The sequence below is a fragment of the Microcaecilia unicolor genome, chromosome 5, assembly GCF_901765095.1.
Source record: "Microcaecilia unicolor chromosome 5, aMicUni1.1, whole genome shotgun sequence".
In the NCBI taxonomy this organism is placed as follows: Eukaryota; Metazoa; Chordata; class Amphibia; order Gymnophiona; family Siphonopidae; genus Microcaecilia; species Microcaecilia unicolor.
In genome coordinates this window covers 346,894,085-346,921,375 of record NC_044035.1, presented here as the reverse complement: position 1 = coordinate 346,921,375, position 27,291 = coordinate 346,894,085, and the positions used below count along the sequence as shown (strand labels likewise).

At 44.9% G+C, this 27,291-nt stretch overlaps 1 protein-coding gene across 1 annotated transcript in view; it reads right to left on the bottom strand.

Moving 5' to 3' along the window:
- Positions 1-2,250: 2,250 nt before the first annotated feature.
- Positions 2,251-27,291, bottom strand: part of CRISPLD2 (cysteine rich secretory protein LCCL domain containing 2) — a 126,662-nt gene continuing 101,621 nt past the window's right edge. Inside the window, exons 13-14 of the mRNA XM_030204535.1 lie at positions 26,778-26,911; positions 2,251-2,718 (exon numbers count right to left, since the gene is read on the bottom strand). Of these exons, the coding sequence (XP_030060395.1) occupies positions 2,664-2,718; positions 26,778-26,911 (189 nt within the window). The 3' untranslated portion in view covers positions 2,251-2,663. The remainder of the gene's footprint in view (positions 2,719-26,777; positions 26,912-27,291) is intronic.

The window sequence follows — 27,291 nt, the reverse complement described above, 5'->3', positions numbered from 1 at the left end:
AGAAACTGAGGAAAATCATAAGGGACCTACAGCCCCTACTCCAGGGGGATGAATTACTGAAAGAGATATTCCCATCCCCGCCAGTGCTGGCCTTCCGACAGGCACCAAACTTAAAACACAAGCTGATCAGGAGTAAACTCCCAACACAGACTGAAGGTGAAGAGAAGGGCACACATCCTGCAATATATCCAGCTGCAAGCTATGCCAAAACATTTCACAGGACCCCACAGTCATTCACAAGGGAAAAATATTCAACATAAAGGAATCTTTCACATGCTCATCTTCCAATGTGATATATATCATTCAGTGTAAAAAATGTAACAAAGGATGCTATATTGGAGAAACAGGCCAGATGCTTAAGACAAGATTCAATCTGCACAAACATCACATGAAAATAGCCGGTGCCAGTCAGGCCCCCACCCCTGTGGGCCAACACTTTACAAGACCTGAACACTGCACCAGTGATTTCATAGTAAGAATCCTGAAAGGTAACTTTAAAACAATACAAGAACGAAACACCTTTAAAGTCAGAATGATTGAATATTTTGACACCCAACAGATAGGACTTAATTCGGATCTGGGTTTTCTAGCCCATTATAAACCATAAAGTTGTATTTCTCTGTTTATTTCTCTGTTTATCGCCCTCCTCTCACCTTCCCACACCATCCTGTTAGAATATCAATGACATGCTTTGATGTCCCCATGCATACCCCCACCCTCCCACTCTGTCAGACTGTCAAAGTAATGCTTTGATGTTTCTCTTATATATACTATCTGCTAACACATTTGATTATTTCCGATCTGACGAAGATGGGCAACCTTCGAAAGCTAATCAAGAAATGTATTAAGTTATGTCCAATAAAAAAGGTATCATCTTATTTTCTTTTCCATGTTTTATTTTGTTTGATTTCTATTGATAACCTTTAAGAGTGGACTAACACGGCTACCACACCTCTCTACTGAAAACAAATAAAACATTCTCAGAAACCACATCGGAAATGACAAGAAACAAAAAGTTCTGGTTGCTCCTCCCTAAGGGTTGAGCTGGCTCTGGTGGATCTTGGTCTGACCCAGCATGGCTTTTCTTAGACGGCAACCTGAATGATCATCATTCTCCATAAGGTCCTGCATACATTGATTCCCAACAGCTAAGGAAATGAAAGTGACCACAAGACAAAAATGCAATCCATTTACAAGTACAAAAAAGTCAACTTTTTGATCATTATTTCGATAAACCAGCACTGCTGTATAGATTAGACCAGCATCTAATTTTTAAAAAAATACAAACAAAAATAACAAAAAATCATATAAACAAAAAAACTACATAAAATGTTACATGAATGCGTACAATATAGAGATGTCCCAGGATAGGAGTCTGGATCCTTTTTGATTACTCTAAAATAACCCAACCTTTTGGGTTACCAGTAATGATCTGGGTAGCAGATAAGGAATCCAGATGTTTGTTGCAGCCTGTTCTGTCTAGCAGAAGTTTATAAGAAGGCTCCCAATTTCTAGGGCACAGTTCAATGGCAGTCTGAAACATGCCTGATGGTGTCTGTTGACTGTAGCTGTAGCCTATTTCTATCAGAAAACTAAAAGTTTATTTACCATGCTATGCAATAGGCTGCATTTTAAAGTATCATTACAGGTTTCAGTTTAATAGAGACTATTGCATACATAATACGAACAACTTTTCAGGCCTCATTTTAGCTTTGTTCTAATGCAAACCATCTACACCCTATAGAGAAAAAATTCAGAAGAATTTTGAAACTAAAAACGCTTCAGTGACCAACTTGGGTTCTACTTTCATGTAAAATATTGAAGATAAAATCTGAAATCCTTTATAAAAAATTCTACCTGTCAAGAAGCTGGCAAGATGGTCAGGGTGTCCCCCAAAATATCACCTGCTCAACATGAACCAGTCGGTTCCGAGAGTGATGTCATATGGGACACTCTGAACAAACATGGCTGCTCTAGGGCAGGGCCAGTGCAGGGTCGCCAAACTTCCATTTTTATTTGCATGCCAGCTTAGACATGAAATTCGGCCCTCTGTTCAGGAAGTGATGTTTTATAATCCAAATGAACTGGAAAGTAAAGAACATCCACCAGCAGATTCCATTAAGGGGGGGTTTCCATTCTCGGTTATCTGCAAACACGCTATAGTTTAAAAGTAAAGGAAGCAGCTATTTATTGTTAATGACTTCCTGACAAGGCAAAATTATTTTATAAATCACCTCTGGGTGTTTATTACCTATTACTGTCTCATGATTGATTATCCTCTCCCCCCCCCCCCCCCCCCCCCTCTGGTGGAGTTGGTTTTTCATCAGTTAAGGAGGCCTTGGTATGGCCCTTCTAACATTCCATCCCGTACGCTTTTGGCACAATCAGAAATAATGCCCAGAAGTGAAAAGACTGTACTGATCTGGATATTTGAACCGGACTTCCATTTTATCTGGAAAGAATTCCAATAAGGAGACAAAGGAGGGAGAGGGAGTGAGGGAAGACACGGACGAAGGGAAATGGAAGGATGGTTTAGATGGGTCACCAAAGGCGAATGTTCTTAAAATAAGCTTTCTTTCTTTTGGAGCCAGCGTGGGGGAGTCACTGATTTTGCCGGTAAATTCCTGATGTTTTGTCATCTTTTTAATCTCCTCTTGTGGTGCTCACTCTTTCACAGCGAAGATGCGGAATGCCTTCCCACCAACAGGATTCTTCTTACTGCAGAGGAAAAATAAGACAAGAAGAGCAGGACAGTATTATAGTTTATTAAATTTGATATACTGGTTATCTAGTTACCACCGTTAGTTTTTTTATCTGGATATTCAGCGCCTCTATCTAGATAGTGGCAAATGTTAAATATCGGCACTGAAACTTACCTGGCAATATTTACTATGCTATCCCGAGAACTTAGGACAACCTTCTATCTGACTATTGCCACTATCTGGATAAATTCTGGGACTGCCCTGATTCCGCCCCGGCACTATCTGCAAACTGCAAATTTGGTCTGTAAGGATATTCAGAGGCACTGTCTGCCAAAGTCAGGGCCGTGCCAACACAGTAAGCGGGGTAAGCACGGCACGGGGGCACCATCCTCTGGGGGGGCGCCGCCGCACCATGCTTACCTCGCCCTCCCGCTCCCATTGCCCAACTGCCCGCCCTCTTCTATCCTGCAAGATCCCTTTCCTTTTTTTCTCCTTTTAAGTTTACCTCCGTCCAGCAGCGCAGCATCAGTGAAGGAGGCGGCGCTCCCGACGTGTCTAGCCTTCCCTTCGCTCAGTGTTCCGCCTTCTTCTGACGTCAAGGAAATGACGTCAGAAGAAGGCAGGACACTGAGCAAAGGGAAGGCTAGACACGTCAGGAGCGCCGCCTCCTTCACTGACACTGCACCTGCGCTGCCGGACGAAGGTAAATTTAAAAGAAAAAAAAGGAAAGGGATGTTGGGAGTGGGACATGGGAGCGGGAGGGCAGGGGAGAGAGGAGCATGGATGCGAGGGCAGGGTTCATGGAAGGGAGAGGGGAATTGCTAGATAGGGATGAATGGAGGGGGCAGGGGACAGAGGAGCATGGATGGGAGGGCAGGGCTCAGGGAGAGAGGAGAAATTGCTGGACATAGAGGGGAGGGAAGAGAGATGAAGGAGATGAAATGAGGGGAAAGGAAGAGAGGAGAAAAACTGCACATGGATGAAGAAAATAGGCAGAAGCTGAGGACCAGAAATGAAGAAGAAAGGAGGAAAGGAAAGAAATAAATGGAAAGGAAGTCCTGGAAACGGAGTTAAGAGGACAGATAGCAGCAGAATCAGATACTGGGCCAGCATGACCAGAAAAAGAAAGTCACCAGACAACAAAGGTAGAAAAAAAATCATTTTATTTTCATTTTAGTGTTTGGAATATGTCCACTTTGAGAATTTACATCTGCTATCTTACTTTGCAATGTATAGCAATTTGTTTCTAAGAATATTGCTGACAATTCCAGTCAGTGTGGCAAGTGGTGAGCGATCATTATCATGGGGGGGGGGGGGGGGGGGGCGCCAACTGATAGTCTGCAGGGGGGCACCAGAGACCCTAGGCACGGCCCTGGCCAAAGTCACTCAAAGGTGGGCACAGATCCCAGATCTCCAGGTAAACTAATTAGTTAATCAGGTGTTAATCAATTATTGGTATTAATTGGAAGTGATTAGGAGTTACACACAGATCTGTGCTATTCTGTAACATGTATGCCTCTATTTCATACTGCACAACTCCAAAGGGGGCGTGGTGATGGGAGGGGCATGGGCGGGTCAGACATGTTCCCAGAATTTAGGCACAATGTCATCTCGTTTTATGAACATTAAATGTGTTCTCCTTGTATTCGTTTCAAAGCACACTTTTATATGAACTTTTGTATCTTGTCTCTGCAATACGATTAACTATTTCTCAAAGACTATCCAGCTTATTTTCGAAGGAGAAGGGCGCCCATCTTTTGACACAAATCAGGAGATGGGCACCCTTCTCGCAAGGCCGCCCCAAATCGACATAATGGAAAGCCGATTTTTTGACACCCTCAATGGCTTTCCGTCGCAGGGATGACCAAAGTTCACAGGGGCGTGTCGGCAGGGTAGCGAAGGTGGGACTGGGGCGTGATTAGGAGATGGGCGTTCTCAGCCGATAATGGAAAAAAGAAGGGTGACCCTGACGAGCACTTGGCCAACTTTTTCATGACCAAGCCGTGAAAAGATGCCCAAACTGAGCAGATGACCACTGGAGGGAAGGGGATGGCCTCCCCTTACTTCCCCAGTGGTCACTAACCCCCTCCCACCATAAAAAAACAGGTTAAAAATACTTTTTTGCCAGCCTCAAATGCCATACTCAGGTCCATCGCAGCACTACACAGGTCCCTGGAGCAGTTGTAGTGGGTGCAGTGTACTTCAGGCAGGCGGACCTGGGGGGGGGGGCAGTTGGGAGGGCTCAGCACCCAAGGTAAGGGAGCTATGCACCTGGGAGCAATTTCTTAAGTCCACTGCAGTGCCCCCTAGGGTGCCCGGTTGGTGTCCTGGCATGTCAGGGGGACCAGTGCACTACAAATGTTGGCTCCTCCCACGACCTAATGGCTTGGATTTGGCCGTTTTTGAGATGGGCGTCCTTAGTTTCCATTATCGGCAAAAACCAAGGTCGACCATCTCTAAGGGCGCCCATCTCTAAGGTCAACCCAAATGTTGAGATTTGGGCATCCCCGACCGTATTATCGAAACGAAAGATGGGCGCCCATCTTGTTTCGATAATACGGTTGGGGCCGCCCTTACAGATGGGCGCCCCTGTTCGATTATGCCCCTCCACATGGGCTACAAGAGCTGGCTGTTTGTTTTGCTTTGGACAATTTTTTATTGTATTTACCACAGGTATTGAGATTGATTATATATTCAATCCAGAACTGTGTACACTTATTTTTTTCAATTCTGTATATCTTACTGATTTTATCTTTTATATCATGATTTATGAACCATTTTATATCTATTTATCATTTTATAATTTTTTTCATAGATACATCATTCATACGCATATGCTCAAAAATAGAAATAAAACAAAACATAGAAAAGAAAATAAGATGTTACCTCTTATATTGGACTAATTTAATACATTTTTTATTATTTTTTGAGGTTCATGTGAGTTTTTATTTTTATCTTTATTTTTATTTATATGTATTTTTTTTCAGACTCCTGAAGTGGGTGCCTATGCGCTGAAACGGAGCTGTTCTGTTGAGTCTGGCGTCGTTCCAATAAATTCTCATACATAAGAATTGCTGTACCTCCCTTGTGTTCTTTGGAAGAGCCCATCAACCCTACTCCTTGCTTTTTGTGTTCTACAAAACATAGGGATTGAGTGTTCCACCACTTTCTATGAGTGATCTCTCCTTTAGTCCTTTTCCCCCAGATTCTATATAGCATGACAAAAAAAATTGCACGCACAAATCCGGTCATTTTCTGGATTTGTGCATGCAATTTAATTACTTAACAAGTCAATCAGTGCTGATGGTTTGGACAACTTTGGAATTCTTTGCCGAAAGCCATAAAAACCATCTACAACCACCTGACTTTCAGAAAATCACTGAAGACCGTGTTATTTGGAAAAGCTTATCCCAAGGACTCAGCATGTGTCTCCTCTGCTGGATACGCATCAATCTAGAGACAATTTTGGACACATTCACCCTTCCCTCCTCTCTCCTGGTTTCCCTGCTCCTTCCGCCCCTTCCAAATCCTCCCCTTTATTTCTTGTGTAGGTTTTCTGCTGTATTAGCTTCATTTTACTGCATTGGCGTCTGCCTCTGTGGTGCGCTGTTGGGAAACTGTGGGGTACAAATGAGATAATAAATAAATAAATAATCGCCACTTAATTAGCAATTATTGTCACTAATTGGCATTCAATAGAATTTACGCACACAACTTGCTAAGAGTAGTCTGTAAAGTAGTGTGTGTGAATTCTAATGCACGCTGCCAAAAAGAGGACATGAATGCGCTTAGGTGCAGGCATGGCTGCTAGGCATATTCTATAACCCACGAGGCATATTCTACAAACCGCACCTAAATCTAGGTGCGGTTTATAAAATACGCCTAGGTGGAAATATTTTCGGTGCCATATTTATGTACTTATACATTCTTGTATCCCACTGTTATCCAAAAACAAGTTTTGGTTCAAAGTGGCTTACAATTTACAGTTACAGTGGAGGAGTGGCCTAGTGGTTAGAGCACCAGTCTTGATATCCAAAGGTGGCCGGTTCAAATCCCACTGCTGCTCCTTGTGACCTTGGGCAAGTCACTTAACCCTCCATTGCCTCAGGTACAAACTTAGATTATGAGCCCTCCTGGGACAGAGAAATATCCAGAGTACCTGAATGTAACTCACCTTGAGCTACTACTGAAAAAGGTGTGAGCAAAATCTAAATAAATAAATTGCCATTCTGCCGCTATGACAAAGGACTTCGATAGACTATAGAATTTTCTGAGGGGCTGTTTTGAAGGAAGTAGGATGTAGTTATTTGAAGGATTTTGATGAGGTAGGTTTGTAGAGGTGGGACATTGAGTTGGGAGGTGAGGATAGTGCTGGGCAGACTTATACGGTCTGTGCCAGAGCCGGTGGTTGGGAGGAGGGGCTGGTGGTTGGGAGGCGGGGATAGTGCTGGGCAGACTTATATGGTCTATGCCCTGAAGAGCACAGGTACAAATCAAAGTAGGGTATACACAAAAAGCAGCAAATATGAGTTATCTTGTTGGGCAGATTGGATGGACCGTGCAGGTCTTTTTCTGCCGTCATCTACTATGTAGGACGCTAGTTGTTTGGTTCTCTGAAGAGTTTTGATGAGGTAGATTTGTAGAGGTAGATTTTTACATGTGGGATGTTGATAGCTTATGTAGTTAGCTATAGAATCTAGTCCAGTGTGTGTGACTAGCTAATTAGTTGCTTCTTCCATTAAAGTTTTGGGAGAGGAGCCAGGCTTTCACCTGCTTCCTGAAGAAGAGATAGTCTTAGTTTAGGCAAAGCCTTCCTAGTACTGCATTCCAGAATGTGGGGGCTACTCTGGAGAAGGCTCACTGGCAGGTGTCACATCTTGTGAGTTCCATTAGAGGGGACGTCATTAGGGATAATCCATGAGAGGACCTCGGAGGTGCATACAGGGAGATCTTGTTCTTGAAGTACTCTAGCCTGTTACCTTTAAGGGCTTTGAAATCAGATGTAGAGGTGTTTATTTTACCTGTTTTGTACTGATAACCCAGAGCAGTGTGTTTTTTTTTTTTGTTACATTTGTACCCCGCGCTTTCCCACTCATGGCAGGCTCAATGCGGCTTACATATTGTATACAGGTACTTATTTGTACTTGGGGCAATGGAGGGTTAAGTGACTTGCCCAGAATCACAAGGAGCTGCCTGTGCCTGCAGTGGGAATTGAACTCAGTTCCTCAGGACCAAAGTCCACCACCCTAACACTCCTCCACTGTTGCTACTATTTGAGATTCTACATGGAATGTTGCTAGTGGAATAGCAACATTCCATGTAGAATCTCCAATAGTATCTATTTTATTTTTGTTACATTTGTACCCTGCACTTTCCCACTCATGACAGGCTCAATGCGGCTTACATGGGGCAATGGAGGGTTAAGTGACTTGCCCAGAGTCACAAGGAGCTGCCTGTGCCTGAAGTGGGAATCGAACTCAGTTCCTCAGGACCAAAGTCCACCACCCTAACCACTAGGCCACTCCTCCACTTTTCTTGTTTTTAAGTAAATGATTAAGATCAAGGGATGTGCATGGGAAAATATTTGGTTTGTTATTAGATCATTTTCAGTTTGGGGTGATTTTTTGGATATTTTATGGTTCATTTCACAAATGAATGCATGTAACATGCGTAAATCAACTTAGCTTACATTAATTCAGAGGTTTTTACGCATTAGAAATTTTTCTAACCAAAAGCACACTTGGAAGGCATATTCCCATTAAGATTTAGTTTGTTTTAGTGATGGAACCAGAGCACAAAAATTAACTTGTTTGTTCATTGCCGGTACAGCTTCACCCACTGTGGGTATGATTTTTTTCTCTTCTTGACTCCATTCCAAAGCCATTTCACCCTCATTGCCTCACGCAGTGTAAACATGCTGGCAAAGAGATTTTGGTCATTTTGGCTGTTTGAGTTTTAGCAGCATGAGTTACAATTTGTACATAATCTGTTCAAACCTGTAAACTATGTTTTGCTTGGGTAAGTTGACTGCTGCAGCTACACTAAGGCTGAGCAAAGCTCAGATGTTCCAAGAGAGAACAGGAAAGTTACAGACTGTAATTCAGCGTCATATGCCTATTGCGTCATATCTAGGCAGGCCACTTGGCCTAGATCTGGACTGTAAGAGACGGCAGATAAAGACCAGCATGGTTCATTTAGGAGCCATTTACTAAGTCAAATAAGCGTCTATGCCATGGGCGTAGCTACGTGGGGCCAGGGGGTCCTGGGCCCCCTAGATTTAGCCCTGGACCCCCCTGCCGACGACCCTCTCAACCCCCCCCCTCCCGCTGCCAGCCCTCCCCCGCCAGGCTTCATTCTGTTTCTGTGAGTCTGACGTCCTGCACGTGCAGGATGTCAGAAACAGAACGAAGCCTTGGCGGGAAGAAGAGGACCTCCTCGGCTGGCGGGGATTGGAGTCCCCCGCCAGCAAAGGTAGGCGACGGCGGGGGAGGGTTGGCGGCGGGAGGCGGGGTCGAGAGGGTTGTCTGCAGGGGTCGTCAAAGTTGGTGGCGGCGGCGGGGTCGACAATTGCGGGGGGGGGGTTGTCAGCAGTGGTGGGGGGGCCAGTAATGGCGGGGGTGGGGTCGGCGGTGCCGGGGGGGGGGCTAAAATGTGCCCCTCACCTCGGGCTCTGGACCCCTCTCCCGCCAAAGTCTGGCTACGCCCCTGGTCTACGCGCACCTAATGCGTGCCAAAATGGAGCTACCGCGTGGCTGTTGCGGTCATTTCATTTTTGGCGCACGTCCGATACGTGCGTCTGAAAAATATTTTTTCCTTTTGGGCGTGCATAACAGAAGCGTGCCAAGTGGCATTTGACATGCGTAGGTCATTACCGCCCGGATTCTTTACCACTAGGTCAATGGCTGGTGGTAAGGTCTCTGACCCAAAATGCACACGTGGCAATTTTGATTTTGTCGCATGTCCATTTTCAGCAAAAAAAGCATGGTTCATTTAGGGGCCCTTTTACTAAGCCGTGTAAGCATCTACACACGCCCAACGTGCATCAAAATGGAGTTACCGCGTGGCTCTTGCAGTAATTTCATTTATGGCACACGTCCGATACGCATGTCTGAAAAATATTTTTTTTCTTTTCAGACATGCATAACAGAGGCGTGCCAAGTGGCATTTCATGTTCTTTACTGCTAGGTCAATGGCTGGCGGTAAGGTCTCTGACCCAAAATAGGCGCGTGGCAATTTTGATTTTGCCACACGTTCATTTTCAGCAAAAAAGCACAAAAGGGCCTCCAGAACTGGAACAATGGTACAGACTTTATTGAAAATAACCCAACACAGGCCATGTTTCGGCGCTCACCAGCGGTTAGCCTGGCAGAGTTTTAAAAGGGGTTGGACGGTTTCCTAAAGGACAAGTCCATAAACCGCTACTAAATGGACTTGGAAAAATCCACAATTTTCGCGATTAACTTGTATAAAATGTTTGTACAATTGGGTAGCTTGCCAGGTGCCCTTGACCTGGATTGGCCGCTGTCGGGGACAGGATGCTGGGCTCGATGGACCCTTGGTCTTTTCCCAGTGTGGCATTACTTATGTACTTATGTCCTCTACTTGGCTCACTTTTATTACATAGAGCAGTGATTTAACCTATTGTGATGTCATAGTGGCTCATTCCACCAATAAGAGCCAACCTCATTAGTGATGTCACAATGGCTTGATTGTATAGAATGTTTGTACGTTTGGGAAGCTCGCCAGGTGCCCTTGGCCTGGATTGGCCGCTGTCGGGGACAGGATGCTGGGCTCGATGGACCTTTGGTCTTTTCCCAGTATGGCATTACTTATGTACTTATGCCTCAGAGGTCGAGATGAATGTATCATATAATTCTTACAGTTCCAAACTGAGTGGGCCAATCGCTTCGTGTCGAGGTTCAAGAGAACCGTTCTGAAATCCAAAGTGAGCAGTGCTGAATAAGTACATAAGTATTGCCATACTGGGAAAGACCAAAGGTCCATCGAGCCCAGCATCCTGTTTCCAACAGTGGCCAGGTCACAATATACCTGGCAAGATTCCAAAAAAGTACAAAACATTTTATACTGCTTATCCCAGAAATAGTGGATTTTCCATAAGTCCATTTAATAACGGTCTATGGACTTTTCCTTTAGGAAGCCGTCCAAACCCTTTTTAAACTCTGCTAATCTAATCGCCTTTACCACATTCTCTGGCAACAAATTCCAGAGTTTAATTACACGTTGAGTGAAGAAAAATCTGAAAAAGACACAGTAAGGTCACTTTCTATAAAGACTGTACAATTGTTTTTTTTTTTATTACATTTGTACCCTGTGCTTTCCCACTCATTGCAGGCTCAATGCGGCTTACATGGGGACAATGGAGGGTTAAGTGACTTGCCCAGAGTCACAAGGAGCTGCCTGTGCCTGAAGTGGGAATTGAACTCAGTTCCCCAGGACCAAAGTCCACCACCCTAACCACTAGGCCACTCCTTCACTGTTGCTACTATTTGAGATTATTCCACTAGCAACATTCCACTAGAAGTCGGCCCTTGCAGATCACCAATGTGGCCGCGCAGGCTTCTGCTTCTGTGAGTCTGACGTCCTGCACGTACGTGCAGGATGTCAGACTCACAGAAACAGAAGCCTGTGCAGCCTTCTACATGGAATGTTGCTAGTGGAATAGCAACATTCCATGTAGAATCTCCAATAGTAGCAACATTCCATGTACAATCTCCAATAGTATCTATTTTATTTCTGTTACATTTGTACCCTGCGCTTTCCCACTCATGGCAGCTCAATGTGGCTTACATGGGGCAATGGAGGGTTAAGTGACTTGCCCAGAGTCACAAGGAGCTGCCTGTGCCTGAAGTGGGAATCGAACTCAGTTCCTCAGGACCAAAGTCTACCACCCTAACCATGAGGCCACTCCTCCATGTCTGAAGGTCCTTTTGTGCTTTTTCTTTGCTACAGAGTTGTTCTCTACCACACTTTCATTCTCCCCTCCACTTAGTCTCAGCCCACCCTGGACTTCCCTCACCTCTACAGTAACTTTCCATTCACTGGATGCACCCCTGGCTCTAAATAAAAGAAAGCTGCCATCAGTATTATCATTTTCTTACCTGGTTTGTTAGGAATGAAATGAATTAGCATGAAGACTTCATGCAGATATTATACCTCGCTAAAGGTAATAAGCATTTCAAGGTGCAAAGTCTTGATGCTAAGAATACTAGCTAGTGTTTGCCAATAACGACAGATTTCATCACAGCACTGGAGCTTGAAGCAAGGATCCAGCTGGATTGATCTTCTAATGCTTTTATAACAGAGAGGGAAGGAGGGATGATGTGATAAGAAAAGGACTGATATTTAAGTATAACCAGCCAGCAGGGAGGTAGTCCTACATAGCTCCGTGTTACAGAGTTGGATGGGGACAGAAATTTCACCCGTCCCCACTGGAATCTATCTCATCCCCACCCATTCCCGCAAGTAATCTCCTCCATCCCCTCCCATCCCCTGTACTAAAATAACCCAACTCAACAGTAGCCCATGTTGATATCTTCCCTCTCAGTGCTTAAGGGGATTTCAGTGCTGTCAACCATATCCATTAAATTTTTTTTTGTAGTGCTATTATAATTGCTAAACTAGCTTAGAAACACAAGGAAAGGATAGGTAGACTGGCCTGGCACTACACTTCCGCAAGTGCCCTGCAGAACCTGCATCCATCCCCACGGGAATCCCGCCGGACCCACATCCATCCCCGCGGGAACCCCGCAGCACCTGCATCCATCTCTGCGGGAACCCTGAAGAACCTGCAACCATCCCCGCAGGAACCTTGCAGGATCTGCATCCATCCCCCCCCCCCCCCCCCCGAGTCCCATGGACCTGGAGGGGATCCCAGTGGGATTCCCGCTAACCCCGTTCCCGTTCAGCTCTCTACTCTGGGTCTGGAATGATCTAGGGCACATTCACTGCATTCAGAAAGGACAGATGTCTGCTTCCAAGCCAACCCTCAGTTACCACCTACTCCGATCACTCACCCCAAAGCAAACATTTCTGTCAACACCAGGCACCAGCTTTTTATCATGAAGAGATCGCTGTGCCTCAGATTCCACAGAGCATAAACAGGAAGATTTTCTTTCTCATGGCTTTTATTAGCCTGAGAATGACTGTCTGTGGAAAATGATACTTCTAAACTTTACAGGCTATCTCCATGGCAAGCTGCCTGCTGCATGAGCCAGTAATACGTATTACTATGCAGCTGTACAGTTATTAGGAAATTCTAGTGCATATTTACTTATAAAGTAGCCAGGGCCAGTCTAGATGAACCCTCAACCCTTTGACCTTCCTCCCCTCCCCTCCCCAAGTGGCTCAAGGCAATCTCCTCTTTAGGTTATTGAGCGGGCAGGGAGGAAGGATACCCTCACTGAAATCACTGGCCAGGTTTTTATGTCAAGGGGAAAAGGATGTAAGCTATATTCCTAGGCTATGTAATAATATTAAAAAAAAAAAGAAAACTTTGCAATTGCTGATTATACTCAGAAAAATTGCAGCAGTTATATTATGAAGCCTAGGACTTTAATATTAAAAAAAATAGTGATCCTTGATTCTTCAGACTGGACAGTCATGATGTTAATTGTATATTTGACTCCCAGATCTACCTCTCCACACCAGTAATCTCGGCAGAAATCCAATCAAAGGTATCTGCCTGTCTCTCTGACATTGCTGCATGGATGTTTCACTGCCACCTGAAACTCAATATGTCCAAAACTGAATTCCTTATCTTCCCTCCTAAACCAACCTCTCCCCTTCCCCCATTCTCTATTTCTGTCGACAACACGCTCATTCTTCTTGTCTCGTCTGCTCGCAACCTTGGGGTCATCTTCGACTCCTCCCTCTCCTTCTCTGCCCATATTCAACAGATTGCTAAAACCTGTCATTTCTTCCTTTATAACATCGCCAGAATTCGCCCTTTCCTTTCTGAACACGCTATCAGAACCCTCATCCACACTCTCATCACCTCTTGCTTAGACTACTGCAACTTGCTTCTCACAGGTCTTCCGCTCAGCCATCTCTCTCCTCTTCAATCTGTTCAAAACTCTGCCGCACGACTAATATTTCGCCAAAGTCGTTATGCCCATATCAGCCCTCTCCTGAAATCACTTCACTGGCTCCCTATCCATTTCCGTATACAAGTCAAGCTCCTCTTGTTGACCTATAAGTGCATTCACTCTGCAGCCCCTCACTACCTCTCCACCCTCATCTCTCCCTACACTCCTTCCCTAGAACTCCGTTCACTAGGCAGATCTCTCCTAATTGCACCCTTCTCCTCCATCGCTAACTCCAGACTCCGCTCCTTCTATCTTGCTGCACCTTATGCCTGGAATAGGATTCCTGAGCCATTACGTCTAGCTCCATCCCTGGCTGCCTTCAAATCCGGGCTAAAGGCCTACCTGTTTGATGCTGCTTTCGACTCCTGATTTGTCACTTTTATCTTATCCTTGTGTCCTTCTGTCTGTCCTTGCCTTATCCTTATTGGTCCTGACTGTTTGTCCTGATTTAGATTGTAAGCTCTTTTGAGCAGGGACTGTCTTTCTTCATATTCAATTGTAAAGCGCTGCGTACGACTGGTAGCGCTAGAGAAGTGATTTATAGTAGTAGTAGTATTTACACAGAAGTCTTCCTTGCCCAGCAATGGGTGTAGAGCAAAAGTAGGACATTTCCGCATTGAGTTCATCATAGAAAAAAGTAATACCCGATTCTGGTTTCATTTCAGTAACTGCAACATAAACCCTCTTTAGTACTAGGCATATTATGAACTAATACCAAACCCTATAAAAGATACTCAGGATCAGAATTCAATAAGCAATAAGCAGCCTACCCAGAAAAAGGCAGCACTGTAAACATTGCAGTGGGTCCTACAACATCAGTACACCTACTGGAAAAAGTGACTAACCTGCTTATAATCCAACGAGAAAAACGCCCAAGTTCCGACCTAAATCGGGAGATGGACGTTTATCTCACAAAAACGAATAAAGCGGTATAATCGAAAGCCAATTTTGGACGTTTTCAACTGCACTCCGTCGCGGATGCGGACAAAGTTGATGGGGGCGTGTCAGAGGTGTGGCGAAGGCGGAACTGGGGCGTGGTTATCTGCCGAACAGAGATGGGCGCATTTCACCGATAATGGGAAAAAAGTATGCATTTTTAGCTAGAATTTAGGGAACTTTTCCTGGACCCTGTTTTTTCACGAATAAGGCCCCAAAAAGTGCCCTAAATGACCAGATGACCACTGGAGGGAATCGGGGATGACCTCCCCTGACTTCCCCAGTGGTCACTAACCCCCTCCCACCACAAAAAATGAAGTTTCACAATTTTTTATTTTCACCCTCAAATGTCATACCCAGCTCCCTGACAGCAGTATGCAGGTCACTGGAGCAGTTGTTAGGGGGTGCAGTGGACTTCAGGCAGGTGGACCCAGGCCCATCCCCCCTACCTGTTACAATTGTGCTGCTTAATGCTTATTAGTCGTCCAACCCCCCCAAACCCACTGTACCCATATGTAGGTGCCCCCCTTCACCCCTTAGGGCTATAGTAATGGTGTAGACTTGTGGGCAGTGGGTTTTGAGGGGGATTTGGGGGGCTCAACACACAAGGGAAGGGTGCTATGCACCTGGGAGGTCTTTTACCTTTTTTTTTTTTTTGTAAAAGTGCCCCCTAGGGTGCCCGGTTGGTGTCCTGGCATGTGAGGGGGACCAGTGCACTACGAATCCTGGCCCCTCCCAAGAACAAATGCCTTGGATTTATTTGTTTTTGAGCTGGGCGCTTTCATTTTCCATTATCGCTGAAAAACAAAAACGCCCAGCTCACACACTGTTGAATAAAACATGGACGTCTATTTTTTGAGAAAATACGGTTCGGTCCGCCCCTTCATGGACCCGTTCTCGGAGATAAACGCCCATGGAGATAGACGTTTTTGTTCAATTATGCCCCTCTAAGTGGTATTACTACAGATCCCTACATATAAACTCCAGATCATACTTAATGCTCTGACAAAGAGTGCTTTCTTCCTTATGCAAAATTTAAGATGCATAAAAAGGTTCTTTGAATTTGAACAGTTTAGATTAGTTGTACAGATGCTCGTTTTGTCAAAATTGGATTACTACAACCTTATCTCCTTGGGCGCACCTAACCAAGTAATCCAGCTTATGCAAACAATTCAGAACATTGCAATAAGATTGATTTTTTTTTCTGTACAGAAGCAACAGAAAATCTCTTTATACCTCATTGAATTGCATTGGTTGCCTGTTAAGGCGAGGATTAGGTTCAAATTTTTCTGCTTTTGATACAAAATTCTGAATGGTGAATGTTCAAGCTATTTGATAGCTCATGTAGATTTTATCTCTAAAACTAGAGACAGAAGAACGTGCCATAATTTACTTTATATCTAGTAAGGTCATAAAGAGATTTACAATATTTGATAGACTTTTAGCAGTTCAAGCATTTAGGGTTTAGAGTGATTTTTTTATTTGTTTCACTGTACAGTCACCTTACTCGCAATTTAAGAAAAATGTAAAAACCCAGCTTTTAAGAGATTTGTTCAGAATTAGTTCAGTGTCAGTTTTTGGGTTAGTATTATTCTTCCCAAGATATGGCCTTGGGTTTGTTTGGTTTTTTTTTTTTACATATTGTAAACCACTGCGATTGTAGGTGTCGTCGTTGATGATACGTTGAAACCCTCTGCTCAGTGTGCAATGGCGGCTAAGAAAGCAAATAGAGGGGTCCTTTTACTAAGCCGCGTAGGCACCTACGCGTACCCAATGCACATCAGTTTAGAGCAGGGGCGTAGCCAGACCTCGGCGGGAGGGGGGACCATGTCCTGAGGTGGGGGGCACTGTTTAGCTGCCTCCCCCCGCCACCAACCCCCCACCACTTTGGACCCCCCCTGCTGACCCCGACGCCACAAAAACCCTACCCCATCACCACTGCCACCAGGTACCTTGTTTGCTGGTGGGGGTCCCCAACCCCCGCCAGCTGAAGAGTCTTCTTCAGCGACGGTCGACTCTAGCGCTGTGTGATGATCTGTTTCGAACTCCTGACGTCCTGCACCGTGCATGTCCTGTATGTAGCCCCGTGCAGGACGTCAGGCGTCAGAAGCAGATTATCACACAACGAAGGTGCTGGAGTCAACCGACGCTGAATAAGACTCTTCGGCTGGCGGGGGTTGGGGACCCGCGCAAGCCAACAAGGTACCTGATGCGGCGGGGGGGTTGGTGGCTGGGGGGGTCAAATGTAGAAGGGGCCAGGGCCTAATCTGTGGGGGCCCATGCCCCCGTGGCCCCATGTAGCTATGCCCCTGGTTTGGAGTTACCGCCCAGCTACCGCGTGGCTCGTGTGCGCACGTCCGCTAAGCGCCAGAAATATATATTTTATTTTCTGGTGCGTGGTGAAAATCGGGCGGTAACTCCAACCTGACGAGCGTAGGTGATTACCACATAGTTAACGCAAGAGACCTTACCACTAAGTAATTGCTGGTGGTAAAGTCTCAGACCCAAAATGAACGTACACCAGTTTTTATTTTGCTGCACATCCGTTTTTGGAAAAAACTTTTCAAAGACTTTTTTCACAGGCGCGCTGAAAAATGGATCTATGCACGCCCAAAACACGCGCCTACACGAGCACAGCCCATTTTTCAGCACACCTTGGTAAAAGGACCCCAGAATGTTAGGAATTATTAGGGAAGGAAGGGAAAACAAAACTGAGAATATTATAATGCCTTTGTATCACTCCAAGGTGTGACCACACCTCGAATTTTGTTTGTAATTTTGGTCACCGCATCTCAAAGAGATACAGCAGAATTAGAAAACGTGCAGAAAAGGATGATGAAAACAATAAAGGGAATGGGACGACTTCCCTATAAGGAAAGGGTAAAGAGGTTAGGGCTCTTCAGCTGGGAGAAGAGACAGCTGAGAAGAGATAAGATGGTCTTGGGAAAATCCATTGCTTATTCCTGAGATCCGTTTTACTCTTTTGGGATCTTGCCAGGTTCTTGTGACCTGGATTGACCACTGTTGGAAACAGGATACTAGGCTTGATGGACCTTTGGCTTGTCCCAGTATGGAGATGGTCATGTTCTGCTCTGCTTTTCTTTATTTCTATGTGACTGGGGGGACCCAATAAATGAGTATATTTATACAAAGCCCTACCAGCCTCCTTTAGTAATTTTTCTAGTGTGGGTTGGTCCAGAGACTTTTCAGAAAATACACAGTTGGCCTACAAAGAGAGTTTCTCATTGTTAAGTGTGTGTGAGTGGGGGGGGGGGAACTAGGGGCTAGATGCATCAACCAAACGTTAAAAAATCTAAATCGTAAAAGTGCTTAACGAATTTGAAACAACGAAGAATGCACAAAAAAAAAACAGCTCAGAAATGTTCGGTGCGGTATTGAAAAGTACAATGTATCATAAATTCGTAATCCCCGTCGTTAATTTGCCCCTTAAGCATGCGCAGAGCAGGCAAGCGTTATGCTGGCTGCTCTGAGCATGCCACAAACGTATTAAACCTACGTAGGTTGCTTATGTCAGACTGGGGCGTGCGAGGGGGGGATCGAGACCTGCAAGCCTTTTAGCTCTCTGATCTAGCAGAAGAGTGCAGTTGAAGATAACTCTAAAAAGAACGACCCTGGTAAACCCCCTTTTGTAACAAAAGACCTCTTTGCAGCTTGTTTACAGTACTGGGAAAATTGGCTTCAGGGGATAGCAGAGAGTGTTAACTTTCAAAGCTGTGGGAGAAGGAGAGAGAGAGACAGGATTTTTAAGCTGCAGGGAGAAGCAGTATGTTTTGTTTTGTAGTGATGCAGGGGGAAGCGGAGAGCCATGTGTTTGTGTTTGTATCTCACTTTTCTTTTTAAACATGGTGCAGGGGGCAGCGGGGAGACGACAGCTCAGGCCTTAACGACAGGTCTGAGCTCAAGTAAAATTTCAGACGGTAAATGATTCGTTGCAATCGTCGGTATAGTTAGTGCATTCCGAATTGTCCACATTTCAACGGTAGTTTCTCGTTTGCATTCCGTTTTCGTTAGCTGCTAGCGTCATCGGAAAATGGCCTTTGATGCATGCTACGGTTGACAATTTCTTCGTTAAGGGACATTAAAAGGGTCGTTAAGGTTTAGTGCATCTGGGCCCAGGTTAGGAATTCAGACTTTCAGGGGGTGCAATGAGAAAGAAAGAGGTTTGGGTCTTTCTGGGAGGAGACTGAGAGAGCGAGAAAGCTGGAAGGGAGCTTTGATTCAGGAAGGAACAGAGACCGAAAAGGAAACCCTGTGTGTGGAGGGGGGTAACTTGGGGGAGATCAGGCTGAGGGGTGGATAGAGATGGAGTGGTGGAAACTCAGGAGGGGGAGGACTTATGCTGGAGGAATGCTTTACAAACATTGTTTTTTTTAAGTCTGCATCATGAGCAATACCATTTTTCTATATTTCATCCTAAATTATTATTCAAAGGCGATGATTATATTCTGTTGCATGGGCAAATAAAGTCTGCAGAATTTTGCAAAATTCTAAGCATGCAATTTGTAAGTTTTGTGTGCTGCATTCCCCCAGGAGTAGACTCTGTATGCCTTAGGTGTTTCTCTTGTCTTGGTAAATGCTTTTTCAGCTGTGCAGCGAATAGTTCATGACTCTCTCAGCTGAGTACACACACACGTGTACATACTGCCTCCACACCAGGAATGAAAAACTATGGCAAACTGAAGCAGGCTTGGTTTTATGCCACTGGATGCAAGGAAGTGTCTGTCTTTCTGTCTAAGTCTTTGTCTGATGGAGACACTGTGATATAAATAATTTCCTTTTGAAAATTTGGGCCAGCGCAGTCTACAAGTAAACAAAAAGTGTCTGGGTGTATATTTATATCCGCTGAGCAAAGGATAGTGCTTAGCCTGGATAAGTTAGTTACTTGGATAAATTCCTTTGAAATTGTCCTCCTATTGCAGTGGAGGAATAGCTTAATGGTTAGAGCAGTGGACAGAGCCAAGGAAGTCAGATTCGAATCCCACTGCCACTCCTTGTGATCCTGGGCAAATTCTCCTCCCCCCCCCCCCCCCAATTCTCTGAAGAGAGAAAAAATACCCTACTGCACATGAATGACTCCCTGAGCATGCCCAGTTCTTGCATGAACTGAGGATATTCAAGAAGTTCTGTTGTTAGCAGCAGAACGCTCGCTGCGGACTTCTTTATTACAGAAGCAGCGGAAGGAGCCGGGGAGCGGCTCAGGCACTGCATTTTTTGGCTGGCAGGGCTTCAGAATCCCCACCAGCCATTTAAGGAGGTGCTGCAGGTGGTGGTGGTGGTGGGGGGTCCAAGTCCAAAGTAGGGGGCCCAGGCCCCCAAGGCTGTAGTGAGCGCTACTGCATGATTACTGCAGCAAAAAAGGGCTTACCACAAGCATGCTCAGGCGTCCTGTGGTCATTTTAGCATGTGCTCATGCCACCCACACACTAAGGGCTCCTTTTACTAAGCGGCAGTAAGCCCAGCGCGGGCTTGCCGCTCACTATACAGGAAATACCACTGGGCTACCGCAGCAGCCCAGCAGTACTTCCCACCCCTAGCGTGCTGTCATTTCCAACGCTACAAAAATGTATTTATTTTTCTAGTCCAAGAAAGCAAAGGGGCAGACGGTCTGCAAATTTAATTACCTCCCTAGTTACTCCCATTTCTAGGTCATTTATAAATATGTTAAAAAGCAGCGGCATAATACTAGCTTTGACTCCATTTGCATAGCACAATCAGAATCATAATGGAAAACTGAAGGGATATGGTGCTTATCGCAATTATTCAATAATGGTAATTTACATTCCCAAGATGCTCTGGCCTTAGTGTTTAAGATACCACTAATTCATTCTGGGGCATTTTTACTAAGCCGCGTAGGCGCCTACATGCACCCAGCGCACGTCAATTTTGAGTTACCACCCGGCTACCATGTAGCCCATGTGGTAATTTCATTTTTGACGCGTATAAAATCATTTTTATTTTCTGGCGCGCAGCACAAACCAGGTGGTAATCATCATTCTATGCACATAGACGATTTCCACCTGGCTAATGCATGACAACTTACTGCTAAGTCAATGGCTGGCGGTAAGGTCTCAGAGCCAAAATGAATGTGCGGCCATTTTCATTTTGCCACGTGTTCATTTTTGGCAAAAATTTAAAAGGCATTTTTTACAGGTGCAGTGAAAAAATGATTCTGCGCGCGCCCAAAACATGCGTCTACACTACCGCAGGCCATTTTTCAGCGCACCTTCGTAAAAGGACTCCTCTATCTCATGGAAGCAGGTTGTCTCTTCCGTATCCTCCTTTCGGTTCTCTATCAGACCCTAATGCTTCTACATCAGAATTCTCATCCCTACGTCAACACATTAATATGGGCAATAAGAGAGCTTCTACTTTGTATAAAACATTACATTATTTATCTAATAATTGTATACATCTTTTGGAATCATTTAGGAGAAAGAATTAGGCTTTTGCTCATCTCAACTTGATTGGCCTACATTCTAATCTTAAAACTCTTAGACCCACAAAATCGAAGACAATATCTCAAAACATCTTATTTTACCATCCATAAATCTTATTGGACCCCATACCAAATAGCTAAAATTAGAAGTTTATCTAAATTGGATCTATGCTGGTCTTGCTCACAGGCATCTGGCTCTTTAGCCCATATGATTTATTTATGCAAAACAAAAATGTCAAGACCTACTGGAATTTTATCTGGAACAGAACAGTTTTAATATTTGATTTGCCCAGATATTTGGATATCTCCTACAATAGAGTAAGAAATAAATTCTCTGTAAATCAGCACTATAAAGGAATGGTCAGGGGAAAGGACCTTAGATCCCTGTGTCAATCTCTACGCTGTTTATAATGTCAGATTCCAGCATCCAGATCACAGTGCCAGCTTCGATCATTGGTCATAAAAAAACCCCAACTACACCAAAGAACAATTTTTATTGGTGCAAAAACATCTTCAACTGTGAAAATGATGTGACAATTTCATAAAGCTAAAAGTTGAACTTAGATTTACAGTGGTGGAAATAAGTATTTGATCCCTTGCTGATTTTGTAAGTTTGCCCACTGACAAAGACATGAGCAGCCCATAATTGAAGGGTAGGTTATTGGTAACAGTGAGAGATAGCACATCACAAATTAAATCCGGAAAATCACATTGTGGAAAGTATATGAATTTATTTGCATTCTGCAGAGGGAAATAAGTATTTGATCCCCCACCAACCAGTAAGAGATCTGGCCCCTACAGACCAGGTAGATGCTCCAAATCAACTCGTTACCTGCATGACAGACAGCTGTCGGCAATGGTCACCTGTATGAAAGACACCTGTCCACAGACTCAGTGAATCAGTCAGACTCTAACCTCTACAAAATGGCCAAGAGCAAGGAGCTGTCTAAGGATGTCAGGGACAAGATCATACACCTGCACAAGGCTGGAATGGGCTACAAAACCATCAGTAAGACGCTGGGCGAGAAGGAGACAACTGTTGGTGCCATAGTAAGAAAATGGAAGAAGTACAAAATGACTGTCAATCGACAAAGATCTGGGGCTCCACGCAAAATCTCACCTCGTGGGGTATCCTTGATCATGAGGAAGGTTAGAAATCAGCCTACAACTACAAGGGGGGAACTTGTCAATGATCTCAAGGCAGCTGGGACCACTGTCACCACGAAAACCATTGGTAACACATTACGACATAACGGATTGCAATCCTGCAGTGCCCGCAAGGTCCCCCTGCTCCGGAAGGCACATGTGACGGCCCGTCTGAAGTTTGCCAGTGAACACCTGGATGATGCCAAGAGTGATTGGGAGAAGGTGCTGTGGTCAGATGAGACAAAAATTGAGCTCTTTGGCATGAACTCAACTCGCCGTGTTTGGAGGAAGAGAAATGCTGCCTATGACCCAAAGAACACCGTCCCCACTGTCAAGCATGGAGGTGGAAATGTTATGTTTTGGGGGTGTTTCTCTGCTAAGGGCACAGGACTACTTCACCGCATCAATGGGAGAATGGATGGGGCCATGTACCGTACAATTCTGAGTGACAACCTCCTTCCCTCCGCCAGGGCCTTAAAAATGGGTCGTGGCTGGGTCTTCCAGCACGACAATGACCCAAAACATACAGCCAAGGCAACAAAGGAGTGGCTCAGGAAGAAGCACATTAGGGTCATGGAGTGGCCTAGCCAGTCACCAGACCTTAATCCCATTGAAAACATATGGAGGGAGCTGAAGCTGCGAGTTGCCAAGCGACAGCCCAGAACTCTTAATGATTTAGAGATGATCTGCAAAGAGGAGTGGACCAAAATTCCTCCTGACATGTGTGCAAACCTCATCATCAACTACAGAAGACGTCTGACCGCTGTGCTTGCCAACAAGGGTTTTGCCACCAAGTATTAGGTCTTGTTTGCCAGAGGGATTAAATACTTATTTCCCTCTGCAGAATGCAAATAAATTCATATACTTTCCACAATGTGATTTTCCGGATTTAATTTGTGATGTGCTATCTCTCACTGTTACCAATAACCTACCCTTCAATTATGGGCTGCTCATGTCTTTGTCAGTGGGCAAACTTACAAAATCAGCAAGGGATCAAATACTTATTTCCACCACTGTATATGGCAGCGCAGAGCAGGAGAAACATCAGCCCAACAGGGACCCGTTTCACCATTGAGCTTCCTCAGGGAATTAAGTACTATCGTGCCTTCTTTTGAAATACTGCCTGTCCAACTCAGTGCCGGCGACCGTATAGCCCATATAAAGATGAACTAAGGGCACTTCACTAAATTCTTTCTAGATATATATACCCTGGCTATGCTGCCTGAAATGTTTCACTTGTTGGCCTTTAGTCTCTGTAAAGTCTGAATAAAGGGTATCACTGGACAGTTCTCACCCACCAATTCCCCCCCCCCCCCCCGAGACAATTCCCCCCTAGGGCAATTCCCACTTAAGGGGGAGAATTCCTACCAAGGACTCCCCGCCCTTTTTTTTTTTTTACCGATCGTAACTTCTTTTCTGGTGCCTACCGCGGGAGGTGGTGGAGATGAAAACGATAGCGGAATTAAAAAATGTGTGGGATAAATATAAAGGAATCCTGTTCAGAAGGAATGGATCCTCAGAAACTTAGCAGAGATTGGGTGGCAGCACCGGTGGTTGGGAGGCGGGGCAAGTACTGGGCAGACTTCTACGGTCTATGTCCCGAAAATGGCAAGGATAAATCAAGAAAGTAGCACATATGAGTTTATCTTGTTAGGCAGAGTGGATGGACCGTACAGGTCTTTATCTGTCATCATCTACTATGTTACTATGTATTGGGTCCCACAAATCCAGGCTGTGCTTTTTTTAACAGCCCCTGTTACTAGGTGGTTAGAGCAACATACAGATGTACACAGTAGTAATTTATTATAAATTGTAATTAGTGTATCATTTTGAGGGGCTGAATTATGTTGAAACCTAGTTTGGGGGTGGGAGGGGGCATTCCCCCCCCCCCCCCACACACACACACACATGAACTGCAGTTTGTATTTATCTATTTACTTGGATTTTGCTCACACCTTTTTCAGTAGTAGCTCAAGGTGAGTTTCATTCAGGGTACTGAATATTTCTCTGTCCCAGGAGGGCTCACAATCAAAGTTTGTACCTGAGGCAACGGAGGGTTAAGTGACTTGCCCAGGATCACAAGGAGCAGCAGTGGGATTTGAACTGGCCACCTCTGGATTACAAGACCAGTGCTCTAACCACTAGGCCACTCCTCTACTCATGACATTTATGACATTTAGATCCCAAATTAAACATGAATTAGGTTGAAATCTAGTTTGGGGGGGGGGGGGGTGCATTGCCTAGAAGGGAAAAGGGATGTGTAAAAGATAATGTTATGGGTAGGGGTGAGTGGGTACTGCCCCCCTCAAATGATCTGCAAGAGAAAAGGGAGGGACATTATTTGTCCTAGTGTGTTTTGGGGGTTATGAGTGGGAATTGTCTTTCCTGGTGTCGTGGGAACTGGTTCAGTGGAAATTGTCCAGATGGGAATTGGTGGGTGGGAACTGTCTGGTGGGAACTGACCTAGAACCGAATAAAGCAGGGAGTTTGCCATGTTAGTCCGCTTGAATGGATAGAAATAGTAAATACTAAAATCCCTGATGAAAACGGTAGTTAAAAATATATTTCCACGATGCCATACTGTATTAGAAGGTTTCAGATGGAGAGTTTAAGTACATGGAAAAGTCATATGAAACATTACAACCCAGACTTGTGACTTTAACTTTTTTTTTTTTTTTTTTTAGAATATACTATATATTTTTGTTTTCATCAAGATGAAAATAGATTACCCTAGAGATTTTTTGGCAGGAAAAAAAAAGCAGCTGTTTGATGTCAGGGGCTCAGTCACAGCTCGGTCCGTGGATGGGAATAATCTCCCAGAGGAACAGATCCTAGCTCAGAGGGAGCAGAGAAGGCTAGATGCTGAACGGAAAGATGGAAAATAAAAAGTGGATGCTGACTTTCTTTCCTGGCATTTTCTTCAGATTTATTCTCTGCTGGTAGGCCGAAGCAGAGGAAAAGGGCCAAGAGACAGCAATCGTATGCACAGATTTCTTATTCCAATCTGCTTAAAAAGCTATTTGTTTTCATAACTCATATATGTTTTGTTAGTCCAGACAAAAAGAGTTAACTATTTAGAGCAGAAATGTTTTGCAGGTACCATGCATTCTTTCTCAAAATTAATGTGTGGAAACTGCCAAACCACGTTTTTAGATGTAGGAGGTTTCTCCAGCATCTTTTCACACAGTTAAAGGAGGAGAAACCTAATAGCTAAGACCCAGGAAAACCAGGTTTGGTTCCTACTGCTGCTCCTCCTGACTTACCCTCCATTGCCTCAGGTACAAAATAAGTACATCAGTGCCGTAGCGAGGGCAGCTGACACCCGGGGGGGTTGCCGCTGCGCGCACCCCTCCCCCCAGTGCAGCACGGTGCACCCTCCCCTCTCCAGAGCGCACCCCCCCCCCCCCCGGAGCGCGTACTTACATGGGAAAGCAGTGAGGGACGGGCGGGAGGGCCGAACCGCCCCGAGTGCATGTCGCTGGGAGCTGCGTCGGCTCCGCTGGTTCCCTGCTCTCTCTGCCCCGGAACAGGAAGTAACCTGTTCCGGGGCAGAGGGAGCAGGGAACCAGCGGAGCTGACACCCCCCCCAGCGGCGTGCACCCGGGGCGGACCGCCCCACCGCCCCCCCCCCTTTCTTACACCACTGCTGTACATAATATGTAGAAACATAGAAACATGATGGCAGATAAGGGCCAAATGGCCCATCCAGTCTGCCCCTCCTCAGTAACCACTAACTCCTCCTTTTCCTAAGAGATCCCATGTGTCTGTCCCACGCCTTTTTAAACTCTGACACAGTCCTCGTCTCCATGACCTCCACCGGGAGGCCATTCCACGCATCCACCACCTTTTCCGTGAAAGAGTACTTTCTTGGATTCCTCCTCTTAACTTCATTCTATGCCTTTTCATTCCAGAGTACATAAGTATTGCCATACTGGGACAAGTGTTTTGTCCTTTTTAAACCTACATTATCCTTGTCTCCTTCAAATAGTATGAAGCCATTGTTTCGTTAACACCAGTTCATGTGATGACAAGAAGTTATAAATCCCATAGTGCTGTGTTATATCAGTCCATATAAATCCATCATAAACCAAATTCGATGAAGTTCATTGGTCAAACTGCAAGTAATGTCCGAAAGCTAGTTCCAACAATCTAGTTAAAAAAGTTCTCACAAAATACATTGTTGGAACTAGCTTTCTGACATTACTTGCAGTTTGACCAATGAACTTCATCGAATTTGGTTTATGATGGATTTATATGGACTGATATAACACAGCACTATGGGATTTATAACTTCTTAGTAAAAGGGCCCCTGAGTTACATATTGAATACATGAAATGAAAGGCTAAAGGGAATGCAAAACTGACAGGAGCAGACTGTCGCTGGTATTAAAGTGGCAGGAGACAGGCTGGCAATGACAGGAAGAGGCTTTACCTTTCTGACTGAATTTCGTTCTTGAGGGAACCAACATAATGGTTCTTCTTATCCACCGGCATCACATCAACATATCCTCCGGTGTCATCCCTAATGACCCCGGCATGCACCGCAGTTCTGCAAATACTGGAGCTCTGAAAAGAATCAGAAAAGGGAGGGGAGAGGAAGGATTATATGGGTGTTTTTAGTACAGGAACAGTGCTGGGCAGACTTCTACGGTCAGTGCCCTGAGAACGGCAAGGACAAAGCAAACTCGGGTATACATATAAAGTATCACATACCATGTAAAATGAATTTATCTTGTTGGGCAGACTGGATGGACCGTACAGGTCTTTATCTGCCGTCATTTACTATGTTACCACGTTGCTCTTTGGGATTCTACCTGGAATGTTGCTACTAATTGGGATTCCGGAATGTTGTAACTCTTTAGGATTCCAGAATCTTCAGAATGTTTAGTACAGGAATAGTGCTGGGCAGACTTCTACGGTCTGTGCCCTGAGAAAGGCAAGGACAA